The sequence below is a fragment of the Bufo bufo genome, chromosome 9, assembly GCF_905171765.1.
Source record: "Bufo bufo chromosome 9, aBufBuf1.1, whole genome shotgun sequence".
Taxonomy (NCBI): Eukaryota; Metazoa; Chordata; class Amphibia; order Anura; family Bufonidae; genus Bufo; species Bufo bufo.
This window is the reverse complement of record NC_053397.1, coordinates 74353129-74371318: the sequence shown is the minus strand read 5'-3', so window position 1 is coordinate 74371318 and position 18190 is coordinate 74353129. Positions and strand designations below refer to the sequence as shown.

The window sequence follows — 18190 nt, the reverse complement described above, 5'->3', positions numbered from 1 at the left end:
GGAGAGACAGTATGATGGACAGATGCCACTTCTCCACTTTTATGAATCCACTCCCGGTTTTGGCTTCAAAAATTGCATAAAAAAACCTGAACATGTCGGCCGTACCCTTAACGTTATATAAGCATGCAAGCCTTTTATTTCAGATACCACTACAGACATTTGCTCCCTTAACATAATGTGTACCTATTGTGCACATAAAGTTGAGACGATTCTGGACAAATGTAATATTCATTAGGTGCTATGAATATTCCCTTATACACTGTATTGAACGGTATATCAGAGACAGAATAGTTTTAGTCCCATCAACTTTGAATGGCGCGGCAGATCACATGCTTAACTTTTCTCATGATAAGTGGGGGTCCCATTCAAACCGGGAACATTTTCATGATCCCTACCCTATGAATAATAAGTTGCTATTCTGGGACAACTCTTTTAAAGTTTTGATATTCCTACAGTACATTCACTAGGTGGGTTTAGGTCATAAATATTTCTTGCCAAAAATGTGAATGTTTCCCATAAAACGAACTTACTTACTATACAATACTATAGTTTAAATTTAGCCAAAATAGTGTCCCACTGCCTCAAATGGCAAGATCAGTTTTAGAGATAGCAATCTTCTTGAAGAGTTATACACATGACCATATGTATTTTGTGATCCGCAAAATACCGATGTCGTCTGTGTGTTGTCCGTGTTGCATGAGTTTTTTTGCGGACCTGTTGACTTCCATAGATTCATGGTAGGCATTTTGAGGCCAAGTATAGGACATGTTCTAACTTTTTTCCAGAACAGACATACAGATGCAGTAAGCACACAGATATTCTGTGTGCTTACTGCATCCGTATGTCTTACTCTTAGCTGCAAAATGCGGACCACTGACCTTTTGAAGTCCATGGGATCACAAAACCAGATGCAACACAAACATCACCCAGACATCATCTGTATTTTGTGGATCCATGTTTTGCAGACCTGAAAAAACATACGGTCGTGTCCATGATTCCCTACAATGAAATGAAATGTGATATGGACTCTGCTCGATCCAAAGAGACAAAAGATTGACTGACACTGACAAATTCTGTCCATACTATCGGTCTTTGATGTGAATGTTCTGCATAGAGCCTGTATCCTGCACCAATGAATCATCCGACAAGGGCAAAAAGCTCCCAATCCCACTGGACATGAAACCTGGATCTCATTCTAGACTAAACCACTGCAACTTCACAAGACACACATGACAATAGGCGTGCTACGGGGACGCTCCATTAACCTCAGAGCAGTCATGTGTGCCACAATTACAGAATACACGTCTCCTTTAAACTGGAGATTACAACACGTTAAAAAGACTAAAAAATACGTAAGTGCTGAGCCCCATCCAATTCAAACCACACTGGTGATTTTTGAATATACAGATGTAGTAGAGTTTAATCTTCCATTTAACTCTGTTAAGGTTTCATTGTTTGTGCACAAAACAACTCTGAATCATCTCTCAAGATGTTACCTGCTGTCTTATGTACCACAGATAAAACATTGTGAGAGGCAAGCTCAGCTCTGCTACATCTGCACACCATCATCAACACCAAGTGATTCAGATTTGGGACAAGCATGTAGTGATGCCGCCTTTCTATAGTTCACCCATATTCCAGGCAGACTTTGTTACAAAGCAAAACAATTGGACTCCACCATATAGAACACATAGGATTTACATAGGAGCTTGTTAAACTCTTGCCCAGTATTGGTCTTCTACAGAGAGTCATGTTCTATATTAAGAGTCCTATATGCTTAGGGTAAGTGATGTTAGATCCCACATTTGCACTGTTCATGGAGCAATAAATCCACATTATACATAATGTTTATATCCCATTCTTGCATTTAAGACTAGTGTTCCACAAGCCCTTCATCTTGTCTATGCAGCTTGCCTGCTCCTCATCCTTCCAGTCAAATGTTCCACTCATCTCCGCCCAGTTCTACGCTGGACTCAAAGTGGCCTTGGCATATCCAGATTAATTTCCCTTCATGATATGACACACTTATAAGAACCTATTCAACTTCATCCCATTACCCATGTTCTAGGATGAGGAAGTCACATTGCCTGAAGACATAATGGTCCCGTGGTATTCCACCTCATCTTTCTGAGGATGAGAAGAATTGTCTGATTTGCTCCTGCTGAACTCCATTCCTGTGATGATGGGTCTTTTAACTTTCGTTCCTGGATTCAGAATAGGGCAGTGGCAGCAACCTGCCATCTTTAGGAAGGCACGCCTCATCTCCCTGTTGGTCAAGGTGTAGATGATGGGGTTAGTGGCTGAGTTGAGAACTGCAAGAGCCAAAAAGTACTCTGCGTTGAACAGAACCTGGCAGGACCCAACCTTGCAGCCAACATCCAGCAAGAGAAAAATGAAGAGAGGCGACCAACATGCAATGAAAACACTTAAGACAATGATGACTGTTTTGAGCAAGGCCATAGATTTCTCAGAACTCCTACTTGCTCTTGCACAGTTCCTTCTAAAGGTCAAACTTCTGCTCCGTGTTCTTACCAAAAAGTAAATCCTGGCGTAGAGAATAACAATGGCTAGCAATAAAATGCTGAAAATACTGGTACAAAAAAGGATGTAATGTTTATGGTACAGAGGGAGCACTGTGGAGCAAAGCCTCATGTTTGTCATGCAGTTCCATCCCATGAGTGGAAGTCCTCCAAGACATAGTGACAGCACCCAGCAGCCGCTAATCAGAAGGAATGACCTGGAGCTTTTGCTACCATTGTGCAGCCTCATTTTTAACATGGTAATGTAGCGCTCAATAGCAATAGCCAAAAGGCTAAAGACTGAGGCAGAGAGGGCAACAAACATACTCCCTTCCCGTATGAACCACTGAACTGGAGTTAACTTGTAGGTATTAGATCCAGATAGGAGAATGTTGGCAGTGTAGGCAGTACCGGCTAATAAATCAGAGAGTGCCAGATTACCAATAAAGTAATACATGGGTCGATGAAACTTCTTGGTTCTCCAGATAGTAAGAAGCACCAGGACATTCTCCAGCACAATGAAGCAACAGATAATGATGAAGATGATGGAGGTTGGCTTTAGTTCATTGGTAGAGTTATTCTTATACTTTCCCGTGTAATTGTAATGGGTCACGATGACTTCATGGTTGTAATAAAGGCTCTTCTTATGAGGAAGCACAGTAGGAGTCATGACTGCTATGGTTCTCCAACACAAGGTGGCGGTAGTGCTTTGAAAATCAAACTCCAGGCACTAATTTGGGACTTATCCTGAAAAACATTACATTGCCATGTTAGCTTCATTGTTCTTTGTTTATCTGATGTACATTACTTATATCATTAGTACGGTTTATGGGTTGTCATCTAAAAAAACATCAAATAACATCATTTTGTCTATTATATCTAGAAATCTAGGTGCATTTCACAATTTAACTCTAAAATACGTCTTTGCATTCAACAGATTCGCGTTGGAATTCATGAAGCTACAAAAAACTGAAACTACAATGCACAATTTTGCCTTTAAAACATAGTGGAATTAATCATATGCAACCAATGTGGGTTCTGGGACCCCTATACTTTATATACACATTGTAAAGCTGGATTTGCCATTTAGTTCTTTAAAGCTGCAGCATTTTGCCCCATGATTACTCCATTAAGTTAAAGCAGGATTGCCTGCAGTCTATAGACCAAAGGTAGTACTGTACATTATGAGTTGTGCCAAGTGACAAACTCAGCTCTACTCAGTTTTTTGGCGTTCTATGGAAAAGGCATAGGTAATATGAGGAGCATATATATATATACACATCATATACAGTACTATATAGCTGCTGTCTAGGAAGAGAGGAGCGGGTAACCCTCTGTATGATGTCACTTTACTCTAAAGGAAGCTTTCTGTATGTGGGGGAAGGTTTTCTTGTTTGCGCAAGTGATGGTAAAACTTGGGTAACAATGAACTGGAAGAAAGGAAATTAGAGGATCAGATAAAAGTACAGTTTGTTCAGCATCCAGAGGAGACGCATACTGGGTCCAGAGCAATGGGAACTTCTCTGTCTGTAGTAATGAAGTGATGTGCAGGCAATGCATGTGTAACCATGCAGTAATGTAGTATGTACTACAGGTAAAGCCTGTGTAGCTGCTATGTAGCCTCAGCTCCCATTGCTTTAAACGTTGTAGTTTATTTTGCTACAATTATGGTCAATTATGAAACTGATACTTTCTCAGGTTCCTTCACAATATAATTTTTTTTTATAATGTGCTGATTTATAAGGTTTAATTCAGCAGAACCATTAAATATAAAAATAGGTAGTCTATACAGCTGCATATATCTAGGATAGACTACCATTATGAAATATATATTTGTGTAGAAAACTGCAGTTGACTACACTTTCAGTACAGTTGGGACAGCGGGATCCTGACATATCCTGGCCAAGAGTATGTCAAAAGGATAACCTTTTGCCATTGGTTTTCCCTCTATAGTTCATAGGTACTTTGATGTATGTATATGTTGGCCGCGTTACTGCACCTGAAGCAAGTGCCAACCTCCTTCAGGAGACCAAGTTCAGGGAACTGAATCTTCAGACCTCAGGCATTAACCGAGGTGGAAGCAAGGGCTCCTGCAAAAACTTGCGAACCTTAGATGTTCACTCTGCATCTCAGTTATGATTCATTCTTACTCATTTAAGAAACATCTCTACATTTGACAGAGCATGCAATCGGTCACTCGTGGTCCTCTTGTAGAACATGACACCGATGGAGCAGATTTACTAATCCTATGTAATGTGAAGAAAGTGTAAAGTTAAGACTAGGCAGTCTTGAAGATGCATCATGTATCACCGTGCCTCAGGTTAGATGTTAATTTGGTGCATTTTTAGGCATGTTTGTCTAGTTTTACACCACCTATTGGTTGTCTCACTTTGAACCAAAATTTTGCGGCATCTTAAGCAATGTCCTCTAGTTAAGCGAGGTGCAAAAAAAATGCCTAAAACACGAAATAGAGGTGATGCAAATTAAGCCAGAGTTCTGGCACATTAATAAATCTCTCCCACAGGGAGCTCCAAAGTTTTGCCATACTGAAAGTATCTACTACAGGACAATACCAGGAATGGAAGTGACATAGTAAAAAATGTCTAAAGGTTTTCAGTTAATGACTTAGGGTATGACCACACAGTCAGTTTTCTGGATGCAGTTTTGGAAGCCAAAATCAGGAGCGGATCAATAAGAAGAGAGAACGTATAAAGGACGGATACGACTTCTATTTTTTTTTTATTCACTTCTGGTTTTGGCTTCCAAAACTGTATGTAGAAACCTCAGGTTTTCACTTCTCTCTGTGAGTTCTCAATCCCTGGAGATAATTAGTTTTGGTGTTAATCAAAGAAGAGGTTAGCTGAAGTACAAATAAATGCAGCTATACTTGTTTACATAGGTGCATAGTATGGCAGGTGTGGATCCAAAGTAATCCAGCAAGACAGCAGAAGATCCATATAAACTGCACCCCCCCCCCCCCCCCCCCCCCCCCCCCAGCATGGCTCCTGTGCCCCTGGCTGGTTTTAAATGAGCTCAGCAAACAGATTAGAGACAAAATCCTGTGTAAAGTGTCTATTATTCCATGTCAGGGCTGTTCAGGATCTAAATCCATCATACTGGGGAAGGGTGCCCAGATCCGAGGTTGCTGATCGAAATAATCATTCTCCTAATATTGTCTGGATATAAGTGAGGAGAACTAGATGGAGATGCTGATGAGATGGATTCTCAGTGGACATCCCGATAGTCTTATGTATTTATTAACTGATAACACACATATCCTGAATGATGCTGATGCAACCCATAATGGACAATCCATGCAACCAAAATAATGGCTTCTGGCAAATACAAATCCATGCAATTGATCCAAGGGTCTATCAAACAGGCTCTGAAATGTTTCTCAGCCTTTAGTCATTGAGACTAGTACAATTGTTCAAGAATTTCCATGCAAAGCATGACTTTCCCATGGGAAAACTAAGCACAATATCCGGAGCCTTTGGATAGCATAGGTGGCTCTTTACCATACATCCTATAATATTGCTATACATTTTATACAGTATACATCCTCTACATTATTAGGCATGGTATAGCTACTTATACACTGACTACACACTGTATGTGCAACTGCGACGTTAAGTCCCTTGGGTGAGAAAATCCCATTACAAATGTTTGTCACTATAGATATATACCTTTACTATTAAGCATACATATCTGATACATTACTATACATCATACCTTTGTGTGAGGTTGAAGTTCTTGCCGTCAGGCAGTCTTCTCTTGTCCTGCAAAATGAACTTTTTAAATATCTTCCCATGTGGTCAGGTTACTCCAGAAGTGACAAATCCTTCATCTCTCATAAGGAGACCTCATAGCTGCTGGCTTTCCTGCCCAGAAGATCCTCCATACAAGGTCCACAGAGCGCTGAGTGCTGTCTGTTCTGCCTCCTCACACAGTGTGGACACCCTTGTCTTCTCACAAGCTCCTCCTGCTCAGCAGAGGTGCAGCTCCTAGCTCTGCTCTCCAGCACCCGGACTCACAGCGGCTCCCCCCCACCTTCCCCAGCACTTACCACCCAATTTTATTAGATCAGAGAGAAGGACAAAATCTGCCACCTGTACTCTACCAATCCCACCCAGCCCCCTTAGGGTTATGCTTAAATAGCTTAAAATGTAACTTTTAACAATATCCTTCTGAATATTTTTAAGCCTGTTTTAGGAGTAAACATTTTCCTAAGACCCCTTTTTGCAACTGTTTAGGAGTGGCAAAGGTTTGAGAATGGCCTGGCCCCAACACATTTACTATCTAACAGGGCACCAGTAATTTTTACTGCAGGTGTATGGACTGCCTAAAGTGCACAAAATCCATAAATCAGGCTAATCCTCCAGCAATGCAGAAAAGGAATAAAGGCCGGCACAAAAATGATATTTGTAAATGACCCCCAATATGTTACATGATAAAACAGGGTACACGGCAGTACCAATACACCTTGCAATAAATTAAAGAACCAACTTTTCCTACCTCATCCAGGGTTTTGCTGGCATGTCAGCGTGATGTCTGCTAGATCCGGAACAAGGTGCCTGTGGTGACAGAGCAAAAAGAAAAATCACATAAGGAAGGGATGGTGACTGTACCTGGTAAATACCTAGCAGTGGGCGCTGTGCTGCCCTGAAAGACCCAGCCATCCCAATATAGTACAAGGTAATCTATGGCGTTGGTTTCCCCTTAGTGCTACCACACAGTACTAATGCCTATATTGTGACCCCCTCATAGTACAAATGCCTATATTGTGCCCCCTCACAGTACTAATGACTACATTGTGCCCCTTCACAGTACTCATGCAAACATTGTGCCCCCTCAAAGTACTAATGCCCATATCGTGACCACTCACAGTACTAATGCCCACATTGTGCCCTCTCAAAGTACTAATGCCCATATTGTGACCACTCACAGTACTAATGCCCACATTGTGCTCCCTCACAGTACTAATGCCCACATTGTGCTCCCTCACAGTACTAATGCCCACATTGTGCCCACTCATAGTACTAATGCCCACATTGTGCCCCCTCACAGTACTAATGCCCATATTGTAACCCCCTCACAGTACTAATGCCCATATTGTGCCCCCTCACAGTACTAATGACCACAGTGTGCCCCTTCACAGTACTCATGCCAACATTGTGCCCCCTCACAATAGTAATGCCCATATAGTACTAATGCCCATATTGTACCCCCTCACAGTACTAATGCCCATATTGTACCCCCTCACAGTACTAATGTCCACACTGTGCCCCCTCACAGTACTAATGCCCACATTGTGACCTCTTACAGAAGTAATGCCCACATGATACATAGTTCACAGTAGTTACGTCCACATTGTGCCCCCTCACAGTAAGAATTTTCACATTGTAGCCCCTGTCATTAGTTATGCCCACATTATGCCCCTCACAATAGTAATTCCCGTATGATACATCCTTCACAGTAGTTACGCCCACATTGTGCCCCTCATAGTAGTGATGCCCACATGATACATCCTTCACAGTAGTTATGCCCACATTGTGCTGCCTCACTGTAGTAATGCCCACCTTCAGTTCCATTAATAAAGTTAAAAACACACACACACAAATACTTACCTGTTTCCCTGACGATCGGCACATTATGCGTTCCCCAGCAGCAGACGCGGTCACACACACACATCGCACTGCTGGCTGTGCAGGAGGCTGACTCCCGGACTTTCAGCGCTGGAGCTCAGCTTAGTCCTCTTGCACACGACCGTATGGCTTTTTCAGTATTTTGAGGTCCGTTTTTCCTTTATTTTGTTTCAGTAGTGTTTCCGCTTCCTTTCTGCTTTGGCATTCCGTTTTTCCGTTTGTGATATGTTTTTTGCCGATCGCAAACGGAAACGGAAGGATACAATAATGTTTAAACAGTAAGTACATAAAAAAATTGGGCTGGGCAAAAAAATTTCAATAGATGGTTCTGCAAAAACGGAACGGATACGGAAGACATACGGATGCATTCCGTATGCATTCCGTTTTTTTAGTGGACCCATTGACTTGAATAGAGCCACGGAACGTGATTTGCAGGCAATAATAGGACATGTTCTATCTTTGAACGGAACGGAAATACGGAAACAGAATGCATACAGAGTACCTTCCGTTGTTTTTGCGGACCCATTGAAATGAATGGTTCCGCATACGGACCGCAAACGGAATTCGCGAAAAAACGGAACGGAAACGGAAAAAAAAAACGCTTGTGTGCAAGAGGCCTAATAGTGAGGCAGGGACAGGACAGCTCCTTGCTGTATCATCTAAACCAGGGGTGCACAACCTTTTCTGGTTGGAGGCCACATTGTCAACCTGAACCAATTCCAAGGGCCGAAAATAAACTTTAAAGGGGTATTACCAAGTGAAATACTATATTTAAGGAATATTGAACATACAGTATATATTATAAATGTCTAGTTACACTTCCAGGACTCCCATCTTATGGGACAATACATTAAAGAATTATGTGAGCAGCCACAAGACATAGACATACATGTCTGCTACCAGGTGGTTGGGGGCCGCATAGAATGGTATTGAGGGCCGCATGTGGCCCCCGGGCCGCAGGTTGTGCACCCCTGATCTAAACGAACTGCCCAGGCAGGTGCGCCCTAAAGTCCCTGCGCCCGGGCCACAAGCCTCGCTTGCCATTCCTCGCCATGCCCCTGTATTCAGGATGCTCTCACAATTCCTATGGATGATAGATGATATAACAATGTGTTCCTTGTGGATTTATGTATCACAGCACAGAAACCATGAAGTCCCAAAGGTGACCGAGGTGACCGTCAACTGAATGTCTTCTACATCTGTACATGGAACCATCTCCAATGCAGCATTTATTCATTCAGTTTGTTTTTCAAGTCCCATACGGGAAAAACAGTAGGAATAATGTTATACTTAGAACATGCTGCTTTTTGTGGAAAATACAATGGGCCTAAAAACCTCCAAAAAAACAACAAACAATAAAATGTTTGCAGTCAATTTCAATGTCTCTAAAAACCACAACTGATTGCACAAAAAATGCAGAAAAGAACAGAAATAAGGTAGTTTTAATTAAAAACAATGTATTATTATTGTCGTTTTATATGCACGACTCTTAATAATTATGGTGCATCTCAGGCCGTCATTGTGCCAGAATTTAAGAATTTCATATATCATTTGCACCAGTTTTCTTGCATACATTTTACTGTTTTCCTGAGTAAATTATAATACGTGTGTCCCCAAAAAGTCACACATTTTCAAGCAAGTGTTCCCTTGATAAATGTGCTCCACTGTGCACCACTCGCTTCTTCTCTTTATAGACGCATATGGAAAAATGCCTGAAAAAAATGCCATTTACGTCCTTTAGCATTTTGTGTTTAAAGGGAAAAAAAGGTTATGGGGGGAGATTTGTCAAAACTGGCGGAGAGGAAAACTGGCTTAGTTGCACAAATTAACCATTTAAATTCTACCTTTCATTTTCCAAAGGAGCTCTGAAAAATAAAATAGGCATCTGATTGGTTGCTATGGGTAACTAAGCCAGTTTTCCTTTACACTAGTTTTGATAACTCTCCCCCTATGTGTCCATAAATGGTGCCGAAAGTGAGGAAAACACTACAGAAACACACTGTTTGTAGTGCTCTTTAGAGTAACATAGTTTATAAGGCCGAAAAAAGACAACTGTCCATCCAGTTCGGCCTGTTATCCTGCAAGTTGATCCAGAGGAAGGCAAAAAAAAAACCTTAAGGGTAAAGAATTCCTTCCCGACTCCAATCATGCAATCAGAATAACTCCCTAGATCACCAACCCCTCTCTAGTAGCTATGATCTGTAATATTATAACGCTCCAGAAACACATCCAGGGCCCTCTTGAACTCTTTCAGTGAACTCACCATCACCACCTCCTCAGGCAGAGAGTTCCATAGTCTCACTGCTCTTACCGTAAAGAATCCTCTTCTATGTTTGTGTACAAACCTTCTTTCCTCCAGACGCAGAGGATGTCCCCTCGTCACAGTCACAGTCCTGGGGATAAATAGATGATGGGATAGATCTCTGTACTGACCCCTGATATATTTATACATAGTAATTAGATCTCCCCTCAGTCGTCTTTTTTTCTAAAGTGAATAACCCTAATTTTGATAATCTTTCAGGGTACTGTAGTCCACCCATTCCAGTAATTACTTTAGTTGCCCTCCTCTGAACCCTCTCCAGCTCTGCTATGTCTGCCTTGTTCACAGGAGCCCAGAACTGTACACAGTACTCCATGTGTGGTCTAACTAGTGATTTATAAAGTGGTAGGACTATGTTCTCATCACGGTCATCTATGCCCCTTTTGATGTAACCCATTATCTTATTGGCCTTGGCAGCAGCTGCCTGACACTGGTTTTTACAGCTTAGTTTGCTGTACCTAAGTACTTTTCTATGTCAGTGTTACCTAGTGTTTTACCATTTAGTATGTAAACCTCATCTGCCACTTCTCTGCCCAAGCCTCCAATCTATCCAGATCCCTCTGTAGCAGTATACTGTCCTCTTCCGTGTTAATTACTTTACACAGTTTATTGTCAAAAAAAAAATGCTAAAATTCATATTTTACTGTGCAAGCCTTCTACAAGATCATTAATAAATATATTGAAGAGAATAGGGCCCAATACTGACTCCACTAGTGACAGTGACCCAATCTGAGTGTGTACCATTAATAACCACCCTCTGTTTTCTATCCCTCAGCCAGTTACTTATCCACATAGACATTTTCTCCCAGTCCGAGCATTCTCATTTTATATACTAACCTTTCATGCGGTACAGTGTCAAATGCTTTGGAGAAGTCCAGATATACGACATCCATTGATTCGCCCCTGTCAAGTCTATATGTCACGACGGGGAGTGGGGGGAAACCCCCCACCGTGCGGTGTCAGAGGGTAAAGGAGATCAGCCTGGCCAAAAGGAGTAATAAGGGAGCAGGTCACCTCCTACCGCGTCCCTAATCCTCTCCCTGACTCCTCACCGTATGAGCGGACCCCGATGGTAGGACGACTCATACTCAGGATTCCTATAAACCATAAGTCGCCCTGGTAATCCCTCGCTTAGGAGCAGGGAAGAGACGACCTGTTCATCCCAGTAATTGAGAAACAGGAGTCTCTATCTGAGGCCAGGCTGCAAGGAGAGGGGAACACATACAGCATATGGAGATGGCAGGTAAGCGAAAGGACACAGCACACACCACAAACCACACAGGAACCCAGGACTCCATAGCTGCAATAACGTGAGACACCACAAGAACATCTTCTATGACCACAAGGGTGGCCCTCACTGGAAAGATGGTATATTACGACCAGGAGGATAACTCCAGCATACACCATGGCTGGAGTAGCCCCCAGCTTCAGGCAACCAGCAGAGGCTAAATAGTACAAGCAGCCACACCCACAAAAAATATTTTATAGCTTTGCTTTCTCCTCATCGTTCTCTGCAACTCCCCCCTCATTACTCTGTAGAGGGCCGACACCTTCAGATTTATACTTTTTACCATTTATATAATTGTAGAACATTTTAGGGTTAGTTTTGCTCTCTTTGGTAATTAATCTCTCGGTCTCTAGTTTTTTACATATTCTATTTTATTTTTTATGGTGATTTAAATGCTTTCTTTTTGCCATTTATTGCTTTCTTTACATTCTATTTATCCACATTGTTTTTTTTTATTGTTCCTTAACCTTTTATTCCCATACGGTATGTACCTCTCACAATTAGGATTTCGGAAGCTTTTAAAAATATCCCATTTTGTGGCTGTATTTTTATTTTTGAGGACTTTGTCCCAGTTAGTTAGGCCTATGGCTTCTCTTAGTTGGCTAAATTTAGCTTTTTTGAAGTTTGGTATTTTTGTTCCTCCCTGAAGAAACACTCTTTTCAATGACAATTGAAAGGTTATTACTTTATGGTCAATATTTCCCAGGTGTCCCCCGACCTGCACATCTGTTGTCAGGTTTATTGGTTAATACTAAGGGTACTTTCACACTAGCGTTTTTCTTTTCCGGCACTGAGTTCCGTCATAGGGGCTCAATACCAGAAAAGAACTGATCAGTTTCATCCCCATGCATTCTGTATGGAGAGAAATCTGTTCAGGATGCATCAGGATGTCTTCAGTTCAGTCACTGAATGGTGTTTTGGACAAAGGAAATACCGCAGCATGCTGCGGTATTATCTCCGTCCAAAATTCCGGATCAGTTGCCGGAATGCCGGCATTAATTTACATTAATGTATTAGTCCCGGATCCAGCATTAAAAATACCGCAATGCTGGGTCCGTCCGTCCGTAAAAATGTGAAAAAAATATATAACTGATCCCTTTCTCCGGATGACATCCGGAGAGACTGATCCGTTCTTGCAATGCATTTGTAAGACAGATCCGGATTCGTCTACAAATGCTGTCCGTTTGCATGCAGATTGCCGGCGACGGAACTGCTTGCCGGATCACTCTGCCGCAATTGTGAAAGTAGCCTAAGTCCAGTATGGCTGTCCCTCTAGTCGGGTCCTGAACCAGTTAGGAAAGGTAATTGTCTTTGGTTATTGCCAAAAACCTGTTTTCTTTATGAGATATACAAGTTTCAGTTTCCCAGTCTATAACTGGGTAGTTGAAGTCCCCCATTATAACCACCTCATTATGATTTGCCGCCTCGTCTATCTCGTTTAGTAGCAGATTTTCTGTGGACTCTGGTATAATAGGTGGTTTATAATAAACTCCTATCAGTATTTTAGTATTGTTTTTGCCTCCATGTATTTCTACCCACGGTGACGCCACGTGTTCATGTCCCTTACTTACCCCTCCCCCTCTCCAGTTTTTGCGATCCTTTCTAAACAGACTGTAACCCTGTACATTAACTGCCCAGTCATAGCCAGAGGCGTATCTAGTGAAAATGGCGCCTATGGCAAGCACTGAAACTGCGCCCCTGTCAAAATATTTTAAACCCATCTTTCAGATAACCTTAACAAAAAAAAAAAAAAAAAAAGCTCTTTTGTAGAACCCCCATAAAAACTTACAGTTACTTGACTTGGCCCTTGGGGATCTCGGACGCCACTTCAACACTTTGGCCGGGGGCTCGGCGGAGCTGATGTTGTGCTTTAACCTAATGAGAAAGATTTCATAATAAGGATTTGGAGAAAGGGCAGAGGGATAGCAGAGCAGGGAGAGGCTGGTGCAGCTACTAGGGGGTCATACCATGGGGGAGTAATAAAGCCCACCATAATGCCCCCCCAGTAGTAATAATTCTCCTTATAATATGCAAAACATTTGTAATGCCCCCAGTTGAGCTAATGTTCCCATAATGTGCCAATATAAAATACCCCTTCTCAGTGCCCCCGTAGATGACCCCCATAGTGCCCCCCCCTTCCCCATAGTACCCACCATAATGTGTCCCAGTATAAAATGCCCCTATACAGAGCCCCCATATAAAATATCTTCTTTTTTAGCCTCAGTAGATGCCCCTATAGTGCCCCCCAATAATCTGCAGTAAGATGTGCCCCCATAGATGCCCCCAATCATGTGCCAGTAATAAGAGCCCCCCCACCATCATGTGCCAGTAGCCAGAGCCCCCCCATATCATGTCAGTAGCCAGAGCCCCCCCATATCATGTGTCAGTAGCCAGAGCCCCCCATATCATGTGCCAGTAGCCAGAGTGCCCCCAATCATGTGCCAGAAATAAGAGCCCCCCCACCATCATGTGCCAGTAGCCAGAGCCCCCCATATCATATGCCAGTAGCCAGAGCCCCCCCATATCATGTGCCAGTAGCCAGAGCCCCCCCCCATATCATGTGCCAGTAGCCAGAGCCCCCCCCCCACCATCATGTGCCAGTAGCCAGAGCCCCCCCCCACCATCATGTGCCAGTAGCCAGAGCCCCCCCATATCATGTGTCAGTAGCCCCCCTTATCATGTGCCAGCCCAGTAGTCCCCCCTTATCATGTGCCAGCCCAGTAGTCCCCCCTTATCATGTGCCAGCCCAGTAGCCCCCCTTATCATGTGCCAGTAGCCAGAGCCCCCCCCATATCATGTGCCAGTAGCCAGAGCCCCCCCCATATCATGTGCCAGTAGCCAGAGCCCCCCCCCCACCATCATGTGCCAGTAGCCAGAGCCCCCCCATATCATGTGTCAGTAGCCCCCCTTATCATGTGCCAGCCCAGTAGTCCCCCCTTATCATGTGCCAGCCCAGCCAGCCCAGCCCAGTAGTCCCCCCTTATGTGCCAGCCCAGTAGCCCCCCTTATGTGCCAGCCCAGTAGCCCCCCTTATCATGTGCCAGCCCAGTATTGTACCTATATAAAAAAATAAAAAAAAATAATACACTTATACTTACCTCCAGCAATGCGATGCGATGCAGGCCGCCTCTTCCGTCTGTGTCCCTCGCTATACGGCTCAGGCGACGCGATGACGTCATCGCGCCGCCTGCACCGGCCTCTGATAGGCTGCCAGCACTAAGCCGGCAGCCTATCAGAGGAACAGGAGGGGACACACCTCTCCCTCCTCTGCCGCAGCACAGACAGGCATCTGTATTGCCGTCCTGAGGACGGCAATACAGATGACTATGGAGATGAGCGCTTCCGCAATGGAGGCGCTCATCTCCTGCTGCTCTGCCCTGCCGCCGGCCTCGTCGCCCCCCCCGCTTGGCACCTATGGCACTAGCCATGGCTGCCATAGCCTGGATACGCCACTGGTCATAGCTATCATCCAGCCATATCTCAGTTATTCCCACTATGTCATAGTTCTCCTCACACATCACTAATTCCATTTCACCAGTTTTTTAGTCAGGCTTCTGGCATTAGTATACATACAATTAAGAGGTTTATGTATATTTTGTACCCTACACCATTTTGTTCTAGTCCCTTCTTCCATTCCTCCCCAAGTCCCACTACTTTGCCCCCGGTCTCTATCTGCACTATCTTCCCCTCCTATAATGTAATTACTAGGGTTGTCCCGATACCACTTTTTTAGGACCGAGTACAAGTACCGATACTTTTTTTCAAGTAGTCACCGATACCGAATACCGATACTTTTTTTAAATGTCATGTGACCGTTTTGGGGGATCTGTGGATCTGTGGATGACGCACTGTCATGTGGGGGATCTGTGGATGGCACTGTTATGGGGGACCTGTGGATGGCACTGTTATGGGGGATCTGTGGATGGCACTGTTATGGGGGATCTGTGGATGGCACTGTTATGTGGGATCTGTGGATGGCGCTGTTATGGGGGATCTGTGGATGGCACTGTTATGGGGGATCTGTGGATGGCACTGTTATGGGGATCTGTGGATGGCACTGTTATGGGGGATCTGTGGATGGCACTGTTATGGGGGATCTGTGGATGGCACTGTTATGGGGGATCTGTGGATGGCACTGTTATGGGGGATCTGTGGATGGCACTGTTATGGGGGATCTGTGGATGGCACTGTTATGGGGATTTGTGGATGGCACTGTTATGGGGATCTGTGGATGGTACTGCTATGGGGTGGGATATCTGTGGATGGCATTGTTATGGGGATCTGTGGATGGCACTGTTATGGGGGATCTGTGGATGGCACTGTTATGGGGGATCTGTGGATGGCACTGTTATGGGGATTTGTGGATGGCACTGTTATGGGGATCTGTATATGGTACTGCTATGGGGTGGGATATCTGTGGATGGCATTGTTATGGGGTGGGGGGATCTGAGGATGGCATTGTTATTTGGTGGGGGATCTGTGGATGGTGCTGTTATAGGGGATCTGTGGATGGAACTGTTATGGGGAGGATCTGTGGATGACACTGCTATATGTCATCCACAGATCCCCCTCATAACAGTGTCCCCCAATACACCGGGCCCCGCCGCTCACCGAAGTATTTATAAACGTGAATCCTTATCCTGTTATTAAGTTGAACTAACGCTGCCCTCTCCCATGTTCCCCTGTATCCCCACAGCACTTACTTAAGCTTCCATAGCAGGCAGAGCGGACGGCACCAGTAACGTCACTCACTGACGTTGCGCGTCTGCTCCGCCTGCTTCATTCATAAAGTGGGCGGAGCAGGCGCTCTACGTCAGTGAGTGACGTTACTGCTGCCGTCTGCTCTGCCTGCTATGGAAGCTTAAATAAGTGCTGTGGGGATACAGGGGGATACAGGGGAACATGGGAGAGGGCAGCGTTAGTTCAACTTAATAACAGGATAAGGATTCACGTTTATAAATACTTTGGTGAGCGGCGGGGCCCGGTGTAAGAGTACAGTGACTGCACCGGGCCCCGCCCATAGTTACGGACTCCAGCCCCTCCTCTCTCCCGATGCTGCATCTTTGCCGGGCCGCAAAAATATTCATTGCGGGAAAAAAGTATTCTATTTATGTATCGGGGCGGGGTATCGGCGGCTGAGTACCGCCGAGAAAACTCGGAATCGGTCCCGATACCGATACTAGTATCGGTATCGGGACAACCCTAGTAATTACCCTCCCCCAGTCCCTAGTTCCTACACTCCTCCAACCTTCTAGCCATCTTTCTCCCCAGCACAGCTGCCCCTTCCCCATTGAGGTGCAGCCCATCCCTACGATAGAGCCTGTAGCCGATAGAGAAGTCGGCCCAGTTCTCCAGGAACCCAAACCCCTCCTTCCTACACCAGTTCTTCAGCCACTTGTTAATTTCCCTAATCTCCCGCTGCCTTTCTTGTGTGGCTCGTGGTACTGGTAGTATTTCGGAAAACACTACCTTTGAGGTCCTTGCCCTAAGCTTGTGACCTAAATCCCTAATTATATTTCACTATTGAAAAATGGAACAAAAAAAAAGAAAAAATCACTGCATTTATCCGAAAAACACGGAATTGAAACCACCTTTAAACATAGATTAGAGGCTCGGTTTGAGGTTTCAGTTTCAAGATGTATTATTGGACCCCACCTCTAAGAATGAGTCAGCTCTAGTGGCTGTCAGTTTACTGCTTGAGTAAGATGTTTTTAATGGAAAGCCAGAGGTGGACTCTCACTTTGTAGATACATCAATGATTACGTCTTTCATGTTGGAAATGTAACTACAGCTGTCATTTTTAGTGTCTGTATATGTCTTTACTGTTTTACAAGAGTCTCAGAGCATTTGCTGAGTGTGAGAGGTTACCATCGGTAAACCTACACCTATATATAAGGGTTTACTATGATCAGTGGATACCCAAGCATTGGTACCTCCAACAAACCTTGAAAAATGGGTTCCTCCAGACCCAACATTGTGTCAGGAATTGCTCCACAGCTACAAAGCTGTGTGGCAACTCAAACCCCGGAATAACAAATCTACCTAGTTATGCAGTAATGTATTCCGGACATCACTCTATGACTAGACAGTTTTGCCATTCAGGGAACTGTCGAAGCTGAGGGAGATGTAGTGGTGGCCATATTCCATCTTGCTCACATCTACTAGAAACTGAGGAATAGAAAATCCAAAACCTGACAAACTTAACGTGGCACTGTACTTTCATTAAACTTTTGATATGTTACAGGGATATATCAAAAATTTAGATCGGTTAAGGTCTGAGTGCTGAGACCCCTACAAATTTCTAGAAGAGGGAGAGAAGTGTGCGCTTAGTACATTCTCTCTCCTCACTGAAAGACAGGAAGCGAGAAGGACTCAATAGAAAGTCTATGGGCCCCCCTCCCTCCCATCTTGTGCAGCG

The 18190-nt window shown here is 44.0% G+C and overlaps 1 protein-coding gene across 1 annotated transcript; it reads right to left on the bottom strand.

Moving 5' to 3' along the window:
* Nucleotides 1-225: 225 nt before the first annotated feature.
* On the bottom strand, nucleotides 226-6530 carry S1PR1 (sphingosine-1-phosphate receptor 1). The gene is made up of 2 exons (XM_040408250.1): nucleotides 6252-6530; nucleotides 226-3266 (listed from the first exon to the last, which is right to left on the bottom strand). The coding sequence occupies exon 2, from the start codon at nucleotides 3187-3189 to the stop codon at nucleotides 2065-2067; it is 1125 nt and encodes a 374-aa protein (XP_040264184.1). The 5' UTR covers nucleotides 3190-3266; nucleotides 6252-6530; the 3' UTR covers nucleotides 226-2064.
* Between the last annotated feature and the right edge of the window lie 11660 nt (nucleotides 6531-18190).

Excerpts from the sequence above, each read along its gene's own strand:
- S1PR1 (XM_040408250.1), bottom strand. The coding sequence starts at position 3,189 with ATGACTCCTACTGTGCTTCCTCATAAGAAGAGCCTTTATTACAACCAT.